Source organism: Quercus lobata, chromosome 8 (assembly GCF_001633185.2).
Source record: "Quercus lobata isolate SW786 chromosome 8, ValleyOak3.0 Primary Assembly, whole genome shotgun sequence".
Taxonomy (NCBI): Eukaryota; Viridiplantae; Streptophyta; class Magnoliopsida; order Fagales; family Fagaceae; genus Quercus; species Quercus lobata.
Genome location: NC_044911.1, coordinates 4,730,636 through 4,746,250, shown reverse-complemented (window position 1 = coordinate 4,746,250; position 15,615 = coordinate 4,730,636). Strand labels below are relative to the sequence as shown.

The window sequence follows — 15,615 nt, the reverse complement described above, 5'->3', positions numbered from 1 at the left end:
GCATTTGACAAGTATTAATAATGGTACAAAACTTGATGTCTTGAAAATTTTATTAAAACCTTTTTTTTTTCTTCAAGCTCCCTCATCAATCGTCATAGTTCTTTGTAATAAATTTATGAGCAATGTCTATTTCGGACGCTCACCACTTTTGCATAGAAGTCACAATTTCTATGTTGAAAATCGTAAGTTCAAGTTATGTTCTTTGTTCAAAACACAATGTGTAGTGTATGTGTAAGTGAGTGTGTGCAATAGACATTTCTTATATATAAACATTATTATAAATAGTATTAGAAGTAACGATTGATTATGACAAAAATAGGACTGAAAATTACTGTACAAATACAGACATAATATAAATCAAAGATTTGGCATTGGATCCAGTATAGATGAAAAAAATGACAAATAAATATTAGGCCAAATTTTTCTTTTTTACTTTTTATTACCAAAAGGTAAATAATAATAAATTTTAAACAACAAACCAATTGCTTGAATGTTTTAACAAATGAAATTCAACTATCATTCCAATGAATTTAGAAACTTTTTCTTGAAAAATCAAACTATAGGAGTATCAATTCACACTTATTATTTATTAACAAATGAAGTTCAACTGTTTCTCAAAAAAAAAAAAAAAAAAAACTGAAGTTCAACATAGTTCCTGTTAAAATACATAAACATGTACTTAATAACAAACAGGTATCCTAAACATATGATAACAATCAATATTTTTTTATGCTCATACATATGTCTGTACTAGTTCACAAAAAGGTTTGAAACCATATATATTGGGCAATCTATTTGCATATCCGGTTAGAGTACAAAATTGATGTACATAAATACTAATTTTTTGCCTTTTCAACAAAGACTATGGCAACTCAATAAAAACCATGGCAGTTTATAAATCTCGTACAAGGGGCTGCTGTCAGGTGAGCACATGCACTTAACACGGATCGATGGGATTTATCCTCCATAATTTCTCTCACAATGGGCGATCGTCATCAGTTCCCTCTCAACATTAAAATTTTAAAATGCACTAAAGGATTAGGGGACAATGTTTAAGAAATAAGAGCTTCTTGTTGCTCACTGATAAAATAAATTCAGTCAGACCATTTTGGATCTACGGTTTAATAGCTAAGTCCGAAAGATTTTTATTATTGTGAAATGCTATTACATCATCGACTATTGCTATGATACTACACCAATTTTCAGTGCCCCTTGGAGAATCATATTCGTTGTGATACAATTTTATATTGGTACTATTCACAAGAAATTTGGAACACGTTTTTTGGAAAATTAGACTCAAAAAGCAAAACAAAAACCTCATATTGTTGGCAAATTATAACTTTTTCAAATCAAATTAGACGACTCGAATTCAATCCTTATGTTAGCAAAGTAAAAATAACCCTTTTAAAAAAATATTTCGCACATGTAAAAGATTTCGACTAGTTTGTAAAGATTCATAACCGACCCTATAGTTTTGGGACTATTTTGTTGTTAATAATGTTATTGTTTTGGCTTCGGAAATTCAAATATTCACATGCAGCATGTCAGGCTCGTAGAAAACTACTAGGAATTTGTTGGAAAATTCATCAAACCAAGCCCCATACATTTTTTTGATAGGTACAAAGTATTCCAATATGGAACCCACATCCAATAACTTTGCCCCAAAGCTGGGTTTCCTTGGTCCAAAGAGACATGTAGTGTAACATCTCAAGTCGTCTCGGACAGTAACTATTAGCCTTTAACATGTGGAGAAAGAGTGGCATAACCAGAAAGAAAGAGAATCTAAACCAACCAGACAGCATGGAGTGAGTGAGAAGATATTTTATTACTCCGGCATATGCATCCTCCCTCTCATATTGTGTAGATGGTATCTCCTATTACCGATAAATGCAACAAGCCTCTCCCAACATGAAGTCCGCCATGCATATGATAATTAGTGGGATTGAAGACCCAATAGGGCATCAAAAAAGAGTTTCAATCATGACCTACAAAGTTAGAGCTCATTATTCATATGACCTATAAAGTTGGTGCTCATTATGATCATATCTTGGCTCCAATCCAGTAAATAATTACATTAAATCAATATATAGTTGGCACTCATCTTTCATATGACCTATAGAAGTGGTGCTCACCATGATCATCCCTTGGTTCCAGTCAAACAAAAATAATATGCATACCAAATAGGTAAAATTCATCAAACAATGTTGATTTCTGTAAAAAATGTTCGGGGTATTCTTGTTGCTGGCAGGCATCGTAAATAGAAACCACGTTTTTCAAGCAACTAAATTACAACCCTCTTCTTCTGCAGGTTAACCTTATGAACAAGTAGAAACTTCAATTGCTGTAAGCCAAAATTCTGTTTCCCCACAAGGAACAGAAATATAGATGCAAAAAATGTGAGGTCAACTACGGTGAAACAAAAATACGTAGTCTCTAGTCAGAATTTATATGATGCAGTTCAAAATCATTGGCTGAAATGGCTTTGGTTTGCAAGAAAATTTGCTTGATACCTTCAATAACAGTGCCTTATACTTTTCTTCTTACCCCAAACAGGAATCCAGTCCTACAGTTTCTCCTTCACCTGTTTTTACATTATCCTGGCCTCAACGTTTCCAGAAACGACCCTGCTGTTTCTGTTCTTGCATTCGCCTGCATGACCATTAACATATCATTTGCATCATAAGTGAATATCAGATAACTTTTATTATCAGATCAAGCTAAAAAATTCTCTCTGTGAACACCCCCTCCCCCCAAAAAAAAGAAAATGAAAAAAGGATGACTTTTCACCTCTGATAGTCTTTAGAACGCCTAATGAATTCTGATGGGATTTCACACCCTTGATAAGATGCCAGTACTTGTCTGATATCAGATGGACTGGTACGGGCAACAACTGCACACAAACCAACCAGGTGGTGATGCATTTTCACAAGGTCAGTGGTTTATTCAACAAACATGATAATGAAAATCACTATAAGAGTGTCTCATTATATATTATAATTACAGAAATTGAAGAATGCTTACATTCAAGAAATGGTATAAAGTCCAAAAGAGCTGTATCATCTGCATCATTCTTCTTCCATGGCTTAATAGGAACACAGTTCTCATGTTGAAGGCAACCTTCCAGTGCATGGCCACTCAAATACAGAATCTTCGCAGGATTTCTGTTAAGTTTTGAAAGATCCTACCAAGAGCAATTACATCTTATCATCTGCATTTCTCTATCTAGTCTAGCATCAGAATGAATATTGATTCACTGCTTAATGTGATTCTCTATAAGTATAATATACACAATGGATTAGTTATTAATTAATTCCATATGAATGTTATATTCGATTTTTGCAATCATTTTGCTTTAAAAAAAAAAACTAAAAAACTAAGGTTGCATTTGTGATAAGTTTATATTGGGCTGTTTCTTTTACTACGTAGCTTATTTTTGCTACTATTCATGAGTCTCCTTACATTTTTGGGTATTATTCATGGGTCCCACTGTACTATTTCAACTAACTTTTAGTTTTATCTACAGTACTTTTCTGTAAAAAGTTTTCAGTTTCAACTAAATAAGTTGTTCCCAAACAGACCCTAAGTTAAAACTTAACCCTAGTTCATCTTCTTTCACAGATGAAATCTTGACCTCCAACCTATATACAGCTATCACTCAAAAAATCATCACAAGTCTAAGCTTCAAAAGGTCTGCACATGTATATAACCGTCTTACCAAGGCCAACTACAAGCAGCTGGCATAAATCTACCCCTGCAGCTGTAAGGACCCATATAACCAAAAGCATTTACTAGGACTTGTAAATCACCTGTGTTTGCAACTATACTTTTATGTCTAGTATTGATAGATTATGACAAATTGAATTTGAATTGATAATTATTGATCTATTGACATCTGAGGACCTCCCTAGTAACACAATATGAGAATTTGAGAGTTCAAGCCACCGAACTATATGTTAAATCCTAATGTAATAATTACCTTGTGCACTTGAAAGAGGGAGAGAAGGTTGAAGGGTGAAGGCAATTGAAGTTACAAGACCAAACCTACTCACCTCTCCTAATATTCAACTCTGCCATCCACATGGCAGCAATAGGCAACTCTAGAAATACAGAGAGAGATCCAAATTTAATGTTCAAAGAAATGAAGTGGTCACATGGTTAAGCAAGATGATTGAGATAAATCAAGGGGAGAAATTTGATTACATGGCAATCCAATTTGGCTCATAATTAAGTTATTAAGGTTGCAGCCAATTGAAATGGCAGAGGCCCAGGTTATATCATATGCATGACAAAAACCAGGCCCAGCACCAGGCATTATCAAGTCAAACTTTCAACGCCAGAAACTGTATTGATGACAATATACAACTAACAAGCTATGAATTACTCATTTTTCATCAGTTACAATTTGTTTAAGTGATATATAATATCTCATGGCTAACCATGATTACATGTTGAGAGGAAGTTTTCACTTCCAATGAAACAAATAAAAAGGAAAAAAGAGCCAATAGGCTTGTAGCTCAATTGGCACCTACCCACAAACCCAGTTTGTGTGTCACAGGTTCGACCCAACTCCCTCCTCTCACAACACACCCCCCCCCCCCCCCCCCAAAAAAAAAAAAAAAAAAAAAAAGGAAAAAGAAAAAAACTTAGTATAAAAATAAGAGGAAATAGGAAAAAAGCTGAAAATTCCAAACAAATAATTTCAAATAAGAGGAAATAGGCAAAAAGCTGAAAATGCCATACTCTGTAATGCTTCCCATTCTGGTACTTAGTAGCAGCCTTAGATAGCCTATATCGTATGCAATGCTTGGGATCCAGCCTTTCAACAACAGGGTCTACAAACTGCACATACCCATAGAAAGCAGGATAAATAATTATATTTTGAGAAGAAATAATGGTAATGATTAATAACAGGAGCAGTGTAATGACCAACAATAGGGAATGAATAATCAGATTACCATACTCTGCTCATCAGAATACACAACAATTTCATAGAACTGAGCCAGATGTTCCAAGAAAGCATCAACTCCGGGTCTTTTGAAAGTTTGCCAGCCTTTCTCTCGCTTTACATACCACAAAGATAAAATTCTTATAAGCATTAAGCAACTTAACAAACAAATCTTTTATACATAATTGAGTATGAGAAGGATTTTAAGAGCTGAGGCACTTATATAATACAAAGAGATATGGCTAAAATGGAAAAAAAAAAAAAAAAAAAAACTCATGAATCATGACATTGCATTCAGAGTAAACTAAAACTATCAAAGAATTTTAAGATAGTGCCAACCCATCTTAATGGTTTCTTGAAGAGCTTCCATTTTTTTTAAGAAAAAATTTAAAAAATAAAAAATAAAAAGGTTACTGGCCTCACCGTCCAATCATAATGAATTAGGGTCTCTTGTAGATCTAGAACAAGAGTAAAAACATGTTGCTCTGCGGGATGCAAATCAGGAAGAAGCTTTTCTGCATACGGTTCCGAAAAACCCTGTAAAGGAGTAAGAAGAATTTGTGGTTAATAATAAGGGAAACAAAAAGAATGAGAATAAGATGTGCAAGACCAAAGTCACATATGAAAACCAGGCACAAACCTGAACTTGCTCTTCAACTAGCCTCCTCAGGTCCAGGTAAAGTTCAGTTGCTTTAGCAGGCACTGAGATGTTAGAGATAAAAGGAATCAATCAGAGACAAACCTAAGCTATAATCAGACAGATTCAGCATTCAAAATCAATCAATATAGTCTTCATTCATGTCCTGCAGTCTCAAAACCAACTAGTGAAAAGTGTCAACTTAACTCTATCGAGTTTCACAATGTAGGAATAGGCATACAGCATGTGATATTTACTTCAATTCGTTCCATATGGATTCTTAACTTGGTATTAAAGTAGACAAAGAAGAAGCTAATTAGGCCCCTAATTATCATTGATATAATGCATCTAGCTCATAGGATTTTCCTCTCTCTCTCTCTCTCCCCTTTTTTTTGGGGTGGGAGCTATACTCACAACGAAATGGTGCCTACAACATGCTGAATATACTCTTCTGTAACATCATTGTTGTCAACATGACGTTTACTGATTTTCTCATAGCTTTAAAACAAAAACAAAAAAATATGAAATAAGTTTCCAATCCCACAAAAATGTTAAATATCCACACAAAAATCTTGCCTTTTCACAGAAAATAGACTCCTCTAATGTGAGAAAGAACTGTAACCAATTCACCTGACAAAATTTCAACAGGCTGACATTTGCTATGGATACAATGGTAGCAAAGCATACCCAGACAACCAGCTAAGCTACTACATGCAAATGTAGTATATCTCGCAACATAGCAAATGACAAAAACCTACAAGAAAACTAGCATTCCTGCTGTTGCTGCTTCTGCCACTGCTAAGAAAAGTTGACTATTGACAGTGGAGATCATCTACACAGAATCTTTATACCTTGTTGTTCTAAATATATCTTAAGCTTATAAATGTATAAGTGCATCTATCCTAAAACAATACCATTAAATTTTAAATAATAATATAAAATGATTAAATATAATCTATTAAGAGAGAATCAAAGAGCACTAAATTGAATTATTCCATCAAAATCAAAATGAGAGAGAGAGAGAGAGAGAGAGAGAGAGAGAGAGAGAGGGAACAAATAAATCAAGCAACACATTCCTGGCAGCATGATCTGAAAACTAACTCATCCAGTGACAGACAACATAACAGAAAAGAACATAAACCTCAGCTAGAGGAGTACATAAACATAACACAAGGAGAAGAAGTAATAATCTGAAAGTGACACAAACTGAAAAGTAGTTCAGGGACCCTACCTGTCATTGCAGCAGAGTACAGCAAATTTTGAAATTTCTGCACAATAAAAAGATGATGACAAAATTTCACTCTCTGATATCTCACGTAAAATTGTAAACACTAGAACCCAACAACCTCATAAGCACAGGCATCCAAACGAACACACCCACAGGCAAATGGTGAAGCTAGCCAATTTTTTTTTTTTTTTTTTTTTTTTTTATAGGTAAAATATTCTAATAATATATATATATATATATATTTTTTTATAGGTAAATGGTGAAGCTACCCAATTTCAAGGGACAAAGCACTCATGAGATACTTACTTCAACAGTAGGCGCATCCTCTGCGACGGACAAATTTGCTGATGCCCGTAATGCCTTTGTCTTCTCATCTATTTCATCCGTAGTGTATGCTGCGTAATAAACCCAACAATCTCACACTTCTCATTATCTCGTTCATCAACAAATGAATGGACCCCACTACATATTTAGCATTTACCGGCTCTTTTTTATAAGTAATAATCGCTTTAAAAAAAAAAAAAAAAAAAAAAAAAAAAAAAAAAACAACCTACTTCATTTACAATGGACACAATGAAATCTAAAGAATCACAACAACAAAAAGAAAATTGTGCAAAAAGGCTACATCTGCGAATTCCACAACTAAGGTACTATTAGTGGACCCCCATGTGCAAGACCAATCAAACAAAGAACTAGTAAACATCTCTAATAACTGGGACTATGTACTTTCCGCATCCTTGAAGCATTTCCTAGCTCTTTAACCCAAAACCAAAGCAAAAATCTTTACTTCCAAAAGCAACAAAAACAAACAAACAACCCTTTTGGGATCCAAATGACACCCCCATTATCTAATCATCATTTCATGCTCTTTTTCATTCAAAACCCAAATCACTTCTCACTAAAAAAAAAAAAAAAAAAGCCACTACATTATTAGCATTCCCTAACTCCCCCAAACCAAAACCATAACCAAAATCTTTATTTCTAAAATTAACAAAATCACAAACCAAACAACCATTTTGGGACTAAAACAACTCCTCCATTCTTTAATTAATCATTTTTCATCTTAAGCATTTCTCTAAATCAGAATAAAATAAAAGAAAAAAGAAAACCCAGAGCCAAGGCAAAGCAAAAACCTTTACTTCCCAAAAAAAAAAGAAGCCCAACCAAACAATCCTTTTGGGCATCAAAACCACACCCCCATTATCCAATAACCATTTTTCTCAATTCTTTTCATCCAACACTACAAACAACACCTTAGCACTAAATCTAATTTACAACTTAATTAAACCATTTTCTAACAATAGTAACAAACAAAAACGTAAACTTAGAAGACACTAAAACGACACCGTATAATCCAAAAAAAAAAAAAACGAACCGTAGGAGGCGTAGCCGGCGGTGGCGGTGCCGCCGGTGAGAGCTCCGATGAGACCGTACTTGAGAAACCTCCAACCTTTACTGTTGCTCGAAGACTCTACAGGAGCTTGATCAGCAACAACACCAGCACCCGCACCTTCACCACCATTCCCAGCACTAGAAGAAGCCGTAGAAGTAGCAGCGGCAACGGAAGCAGAAGAAGGCGCCAACGGCTCTTTGGGAGCCCCCGAAACGACGTCGGAGCTGAGAAAGCGAATGTACCGTTTCGACAACGAGGAGGCCAGGCGGGATCTGAGAATCAATGCCGACGACATTGGTTGAAATTTCCTAGGGTTTCGAATTTGGGGGATTTCGAGGGTTCAGCTAGGGTTTTTGGCTCAGAGAGAGAGAATGGGGGGTGTTTGGGAATTTGGGGGTTTTGGAGGGTTTTGAGGAGGTGTGTTTGGAAGTCGGTTTTAGATTGTTCTAGTCGAGAGTAGAATTTTCGAATTTAGAATTTCACTGTTTGTTTTTGTTTGGTTCTGGTCTTTTCCTGTTTCCGCCGACTTCAATTATTTGCTGCTGGGTTTACGGACGGTTATATGTACCTCTATATAGAATATTCGATTTCTTAACCCCCAAACTAGGTTTTTTTCTTTTCTTTTTTTAATTGAATTCCATATTTGTAGGACTATAAATAAAAGGGTGTATTCTATTTTAGGTGCTTAATTCTCAGGATCTCACTAATCTCTCAAATCACTCTTGACACAAACAACCTTGTGTCAAGAGTGATAAACAATATGGAACTTCTACATTACATGGACACAGGTATAACTTTCGAATCTTTTTTTTTTTTTTTTAAATTCTTTTTGCTTTTCAATGATGCCCTTTAATTCTTGATTCTATTTGATTTTTAGAATTGAATCTGGGTTAGAGTTAAATGCATGATTTGTTTGCAATTGTTTTACATGCATTTCTGTAGTTTTTCACTGATAAAAAGGCAAATATTTTGGGACCATATATAGGAACTAGGCTTGTTGAAAGAGTTTAGAGCTTGGACAAACTTCAAGGCGGTCCAAGGAATTCATCAAGAAGGGGCCAATATAAAGTTTTTTTTTTTTTTTTTTTTTTTTAATGGAGGGCCTATATAAAGTCGGTTCTAATTTCAAAATTTTTTTTTTTTTCCTTCAACATGAATTTTAACTTTTAGATTTGAGAATGGAAAAGAACATGAACCAAATTTCAAAAATCAAAAGCTACATTTTAGCCCAACACTTTAACATCTCCACTGCAACTATATGAAAGAAATAACTCTAATTTTGAATTTTACAAATTAGAATTCTAAATTGATCAAAAACTATTCAGAATTTATTATTATGCACTTTACTGAGAATTTTCTTATCAATCGTTCCACAAACAAAGCTACCATAACTTGCATTTAATAATTGAAAAGACATGAGGCATATCATTTCGCAATCAAAATCTATCAACAATGCCTAAATAATAAATCCACCTATGGTTTTCTAGTAGTGTACTCTAGTTCTTTCTCCCACAATTATCACTTCTTTATTTATCTAAATTTCCTCACTAGAAATCATCATAACTTTTTGATTGGCGCATCTTAAAGAACCATCCATTCTAGGCTTCAATTTTTCCTCTATCACATCACTTAAATAGCTTGCTCATACCAGCACCTGTATTTTATAATACCTTCAAAATCCATAATGTGAAGCCTCTCGAAGCAACTATATTTGAAAACCATCTCAATAGCTAAAATATCCTAGCATTTTGTTAGCCTCAATATGTGGTTGTGATTTCAAAGATCAAAAGCGACTAGCAACTACTGCAATTAATATGACAATGGCTTGAACTTGCCTCCACGGTAAAGATACCTCTTGCAAGTTGCAACAAAGATATTTTTTTCAAGGCCTTCACATAATTGATGCATCTATTGTAGTTTGTAGACCATGTTCTTGATTAGCCACCTATAAATATTCATGCTAGCAGTAGGTTTCTCTAGCTTGTTATGAACACTTTCCTCTTAAAAGCTCCTTGAGTTATTTTGATTAATTTTTAATCTCTTTTTTGACATTAGGGATGACTTCTTTGAAATGGTTTATAAGCTATGCATTTACACAAGTATTGGGGCTTGTGGACAATGGTAGCATGCAGTGCAACCACATATCAGCAAGCTCAGATGAAGGGCAGACTCAATCAAAAGACTCGAAGGAAGAAGGGATTGCCCAGATTATAGTTAGCAAGGAAGACTCTGCAAATGGGTTTGAAATGCCTCTTCATTACCCAAGGTACACAAAGGAAGATTATGAAAAGATGGAGAACTGGAAGTTGGACATGGTTCTCAAAGAATATGGACTTACTGTTAAGGGTGCTCTTGATGCAAAGAGGTCATTTGCCATTGGAACATTTGTCTGGCCAAATTAGCTTTAGTTATCTATCTTTCATTAATGATATTAGAATTCAATATGCTACGACTAAAAGATGACAGTGATTGTTATCTGTTCTACAATTAGGCTTCATATGTTATAAATTTATTTTTTGAGGGATTTTGTAGCATAGTCTGTAGGTGGTTAACTCTGGAATTTGTTGTACTTCGGCTCTTTAAGTATGTATTCTAAGCTGGGATCAGAATTCAGAAGTTACCTTATACGTATAATTGGCGTGCAATTTTGATGCTAAACGACCATTCAATGCTTTGGATATTACAGTAGTAGTTAGAAATATTAAAATCAGATTTCATATTGTAACTTTTTTGTCAAATTTTTTTTAGAAGAATTTTGTCAATCTAGATGTATCATTTTTATTTTTTATTTATGTATTAGACTAAGTGAACAGTGGGCTATATATATATATATAAAATTTGAAATTGATTTTGATGATTCTTTAAACCTGATTTATGCTAAAACCAAACGTCTAAGTTTTCTTAAGCAAGAAGTTAGATATAAGAAGATTGCTAAACAACTTTCCAATAAATTATTACAATCCAAAATTGATAATTTTCATAAGGTATTGATTAATGATGTTTGTTCTTATATTCCCAACACTTTTTGGCATAGGAAAAAGCATATTATTAATTTATCTTATGTTAAAGATTTTAATGAAAAGAACATTCCTACTAAGCTCGTCCCATTCAAATGAATACTAAAACTGTTGAATTTTGTAAAAAGGAAATTCATGATTTGCTTGCTAAAAAACTAATTAGGAATAGCAAATTCCCTTGGTCTTATTTTGCCTTCTATGTTCAAAAAAATGTTGGAATTGAAAGAGGGGCTCCTTGTCTAGTTATCAATTACAAACCTTTGAACAAAGTTTCAGAATGGATTAGGTATCCTATCCCCAATAAGAATGACCTTGTACATAGGTTAAGTGATGCTGTCATATTCTCTAAATTCGATATGAAATCTGGGTTTTGGCAAGTCCAAATATGTGAAACTGATATGTACAAAACTGCTTTCACCACTCCCTTTGGACATTATGAGTAGAATGTTATGCCTTTTGGCCTTAAGAATGCCCCTAGTGAATTCTAGAACATTATGAATGATATCTCCTTCAGTCATTTCACCATTGTTTACATTGATGATGTCCTTGTCTATTCCAAATCCATTAATGAACATTGGAAACATTTATATACATTTCTTGATATCATCAAACATAATGGTCTTGTTGTGTCTACAAAGAAAATCAAACTATTTCAAACAAAGGTTCGTTTCCTTGGCTATAACATTTCTAAAGGACAAATTTGTCCCATTGACAGAGCCATTTAGTTTGCTGATAAATTTCCTAATGTCATTATTAATAAAACGCAATTACAAAGATTCCTTGGGTCTTTGAACTACATTGTTGAGTTTTATAAGGACTTGAGGAAATAATATAAACCTCTCTTTGATTGATTAAAGAATAATCCTCCTCCCTTGTTTGATACTCATACTTCTCTTGTTAAACAAATTAAATCTCATGTTAAAACTTTGCCTTGTCTTGGTATCCCTATTGTTAATGCTTTCAAAATTGTTGAAACTAATGCCTCTTACATTGGTCATGGAGGTATTTTGAAACAACTTATTTCACCAGACTCAACCGAACAAATTGTTCGTTTCCATTTAAGAGTTTGGAATATTGCACAAATAAATTATAGTACTATAAAAAAGAAATTTTATCTATAGTGCTATGCATCTCCAAATTTCAAAGTGATTTGCTAAATTGAAAGTTTTTGTTACACATTGATTGCAAAAGTGCTAAATATGTTATAGAAAAAAAATGTTGAAAATATTGCTTCAAAACATATTTTTGCTCGATGGCAAGCTATTTTAAGTTTTTTTATTTATTTATTTATTTTTATTTTGATATTGAATATATTAAAGATTTTTAAAATGCTATACCTAAATTTCTTACCCATGAATTCCTCCAGTGCCACAATGGCAAGTAGAAGGTCCAAAGACAAACATCCTAGTACAAATACTACTAAATAACTTGTTAAACAAGAACCTACTTCCCCTATTAAAGGTCCAATTCCTTCAGTGCCACAATGGCAAGTAGAAGGTCCAAAGCCACTTTCTCCAAAAACTCCAATGCTTCTCAATATATTAAAAAACAATACTTCCAAAACCTGTTTTCCATAGAACCCAACAGAGCCATGATCAAAGACCCTCTTAAATTTGCTACAGATTATTTTTCCCTGTACTTCCACTAGATACTTGAACAAAATGGTAAAAATTTAAATTGTTACTCAGCTATCATGTTTCATGAAAAATCGGTCTTTATCAAATCCATACCTGATAAGATTGATAAATCAAAAATTATTTACCATAGTGTTTTCATCCTCAATGTTGTTACTTAAGAAAAATGGAGACTCCGCCCTGCTTCTACAAAACCTTTACTTGGTTCAACTATTTCATATTCATACCATGATTATATTCCTGCATGGTTCAAGTTCATGCTACACCAAGATGCTACTATGACCCACTCTTAGTTTGTTAAGTTTGATAAAGATTTCAATTCTCAGCTTCCTTTGTGGTTCATCCTTTGGTGGACACAATTTGGCCCTATTACTGATATTTTTCTAGGACCTCTGACTGGCTCCTTCAAGTATTTTACTTTAAATATCTTAATCTATTGTGCACTTCTGCCCCCCTTATGGTATCACTTGGATTTGTCAAAATTCACATCTAATAAAAAGATATTGAGTAATGTTATACCTTAAGGCTAAAACCAATTTTGTAGCTAAACTTTATCATATATATATTTTTTATATATACATATATTTGTTTTGGTAATAATGGCATCATTTATTAAGAACTAATTATTTGGTAATCCATATAATGCAGCAAAAATTTAATTTTTTTGCTCTTTTTTATTTTATTCTAAATAGGAATTATTTAATAATTATAGTAGTTATTAAAAGACATTTGCTATGGTTGTGTAAATAATAAATATATGACATCTATATTCTAACATTAAGCATCCCTCCCTCTTGTGCAAAAATATTTTCATTTTTGTTGGACTTTTTACAGCAGTTTTCAAAAGGGCTCTATTCAAAAAAGGTTGTCATTTGATTTCTGAAGAGCTGCATCTATTCACAAAACTAAGTACCAATCTAGTAGCAACATTTGTTTCATGAGAAACTTATGAAGGCATGTTTAACTATTTGCAAAGAATACAAGAAGTTGAAATGGAATAAATATTCTTATTCATTTGTTTAATGCTCTGCTAGGAGAAGATGATAGAATGACATCATATTTTAATCAATTTCTTTAAAATACCATTTTAATTAATTTTTTTTCCTAAATTAAAATCTTCATAAATATTGAAAATTGATAACATCTTACTGTATATATAAACAGAATAGTATAAAAATAACCTTGGATACTTATATACAAAACTAAAGTGTATTAAAGAAATATTCCATTCTTTTTATTAAAAAAATGAAAATGTCATCTAGCATATATTTTCACATCCTTGTTCATGAGAGAGAGTTGTTTTGCTTGGATTAAGGAATAGTGATTATGAGTTTATGACCATTTTGGTAAGAAATAATTATTCTCCATTTTAGACTCCTTTTGTTTTTGTTTTTGTTTTTGTTTTTTGTTTTTTGTTTTTTGTTTTTTTTTTTTTGTTGTAAAATCTTTCAAATGTAAAATGCTTTTAGTAACATTTTACATTTGAAAACATTTTTAGTAAAAGACTTTCAAGTGTTTGGTGTGACAAATAATTTTTCAAGCACAACCACCAAAATTGGTGTTTACAGTTTCCTAACCACCAGACTAGAAGCCTAGTCTGTAGGATTGCTGGCTTAGGCATTAGATGGGGGCTGGGGGTAAAGCTACCATGCGTTTTTGTAAAATGTAAATATTTTACCAAATTTTATAGTGAAACAAACATAGTAAAATACGTAAAATGTCAATGAAACAAACAGAGTGTTAAAGAATAAATATTCACCTATTCTCGAGAAATAAATATTCCTTTTAATAAAACAAAAATTTTAACAATCAAATGGTAATTAGTAATGAATTGTTATTAAATTACAATGTCTATTACAGTATATCAAACCTATCCTTAATGATAAACATTAACACAATAAAGTCAAAGTTGCACCATAAGATGAATAAGAGATTTTTTTTAGGGAATAATGCCTGTTATAAAGAAAGGAAAAACCCATATGATCAATGACCCATACCACAATGGAAAAGAAGTTAACCCACAATGCTTTTCTTAGAAACAAGCCTTAAAGGCCTACTCGAGGGCATTGTTAGTTATCTTTGAGCCACATGGCCAAACTAATGTCTTTAAAAGTTTTTATTTTTTCGTTAATTTGTTAGATTTTATGATCCAAAAATTTAATAAAAATATAATCGCAAGAATAAAATAATTAAAAGTGTTGGATTTTGCAAATGAAAACATAATATAAGTATAAACATACCATGTTAATTATGTATAAACATATGCATATATATATATATATATATCATTCTTTTTTTATTAATATATATATATATATACTTTTTTTTTTCTAATATGTACAATTAATGATGTAGTAGTTGGAAACAAATAGATACACATAGTTTAGGTTTATTAAAATATAATTATTGAATTGCTCAAAAAAATTTTATTTATTGAATTCATAAGCCTTAAACTAAAAATAAATATAATTATTATTATACTATCTACTAAAACAAACATTTTATTTTTGACAGATAGAAACCGTAAAATTAAAGATAATTTAATTATTATTTATAATATGAAATTAAATTTCATTAATGATTATTTGGATATAAATATTAAAAATATTGAAAATACCTGTTTATAATTACAAAATTTAAAATCATATTGTATTTATATAAATAGTTGAGTTGTGAACATTAATATGTTTAAGAATGATAAAAATATGCTATGGACATCTAGTAAAAAATACTTATCTTTTTTTAATTTATAGGATGGTCA

General features: G+C 32.3%; 2 protein-coding genes across 2 annotated transcripts; one reads left to right on the top strand and one right to left on the bottom strand.

The window, feature by feature from the left end:
- Positions 1 to 1,553: 1,553 nt before the first annotated feature.
- On the bottom strand, positions 1,554 to 8,589 carry LOC115957415 (mitochondrial import inner membrane translocase subunit TIM50). Its single transcript, XM_031075650.1, has 10 exons — positions 8,186 to 8,589; positions 7,117 to 7,205; positions 6,814 to 6,850; positions 5,586 to 5,647; positions 5,369 to 5,482; positions 4,956 to 5,060; positions 4,741 to 4,839; positions 3,022 to 3,181; positions 2,788 to 2,890; positions 1,554 to 2,649 (listed from the first exon to the last, which is right to left on the bottom strand). The coding sequence occupies exons 1-10, from the start codon at positions 8,496 to 8,498 to the stop codon at positions 2,604 to 2,606; spliced, it is 1,128 nt and encodes a 375-aa protein (XP_030931510.1). The 5' UTR covers positions 8,499 to 8,589; the 3' UTR covers positions 1,554 to 2,603.
- Positions 8,590 to 8,891: 302 nt separating this feature from the next.
- Positions 8,892 to 10,837, top strand: LOC115957636. Its single transcript, XM_031075929.1, has 2 exons — positions 8,892 to 8,991; positions 10,259 to 10,837. Exons 1-2 carry the CDS (start codon positions 8,964 to 8,966, stop codon positions 10,603 to 10,605), a joined length of 375 nt encoding a protein of 124 aa, XP_030931789.1. The 5' UTR covers positions 8,892 to 8,963; the 3' UTR covers positions 10,606 to 10,837.
- Positions 10,838 to 15,615: the final 4,778 nt, after the last annotated feature.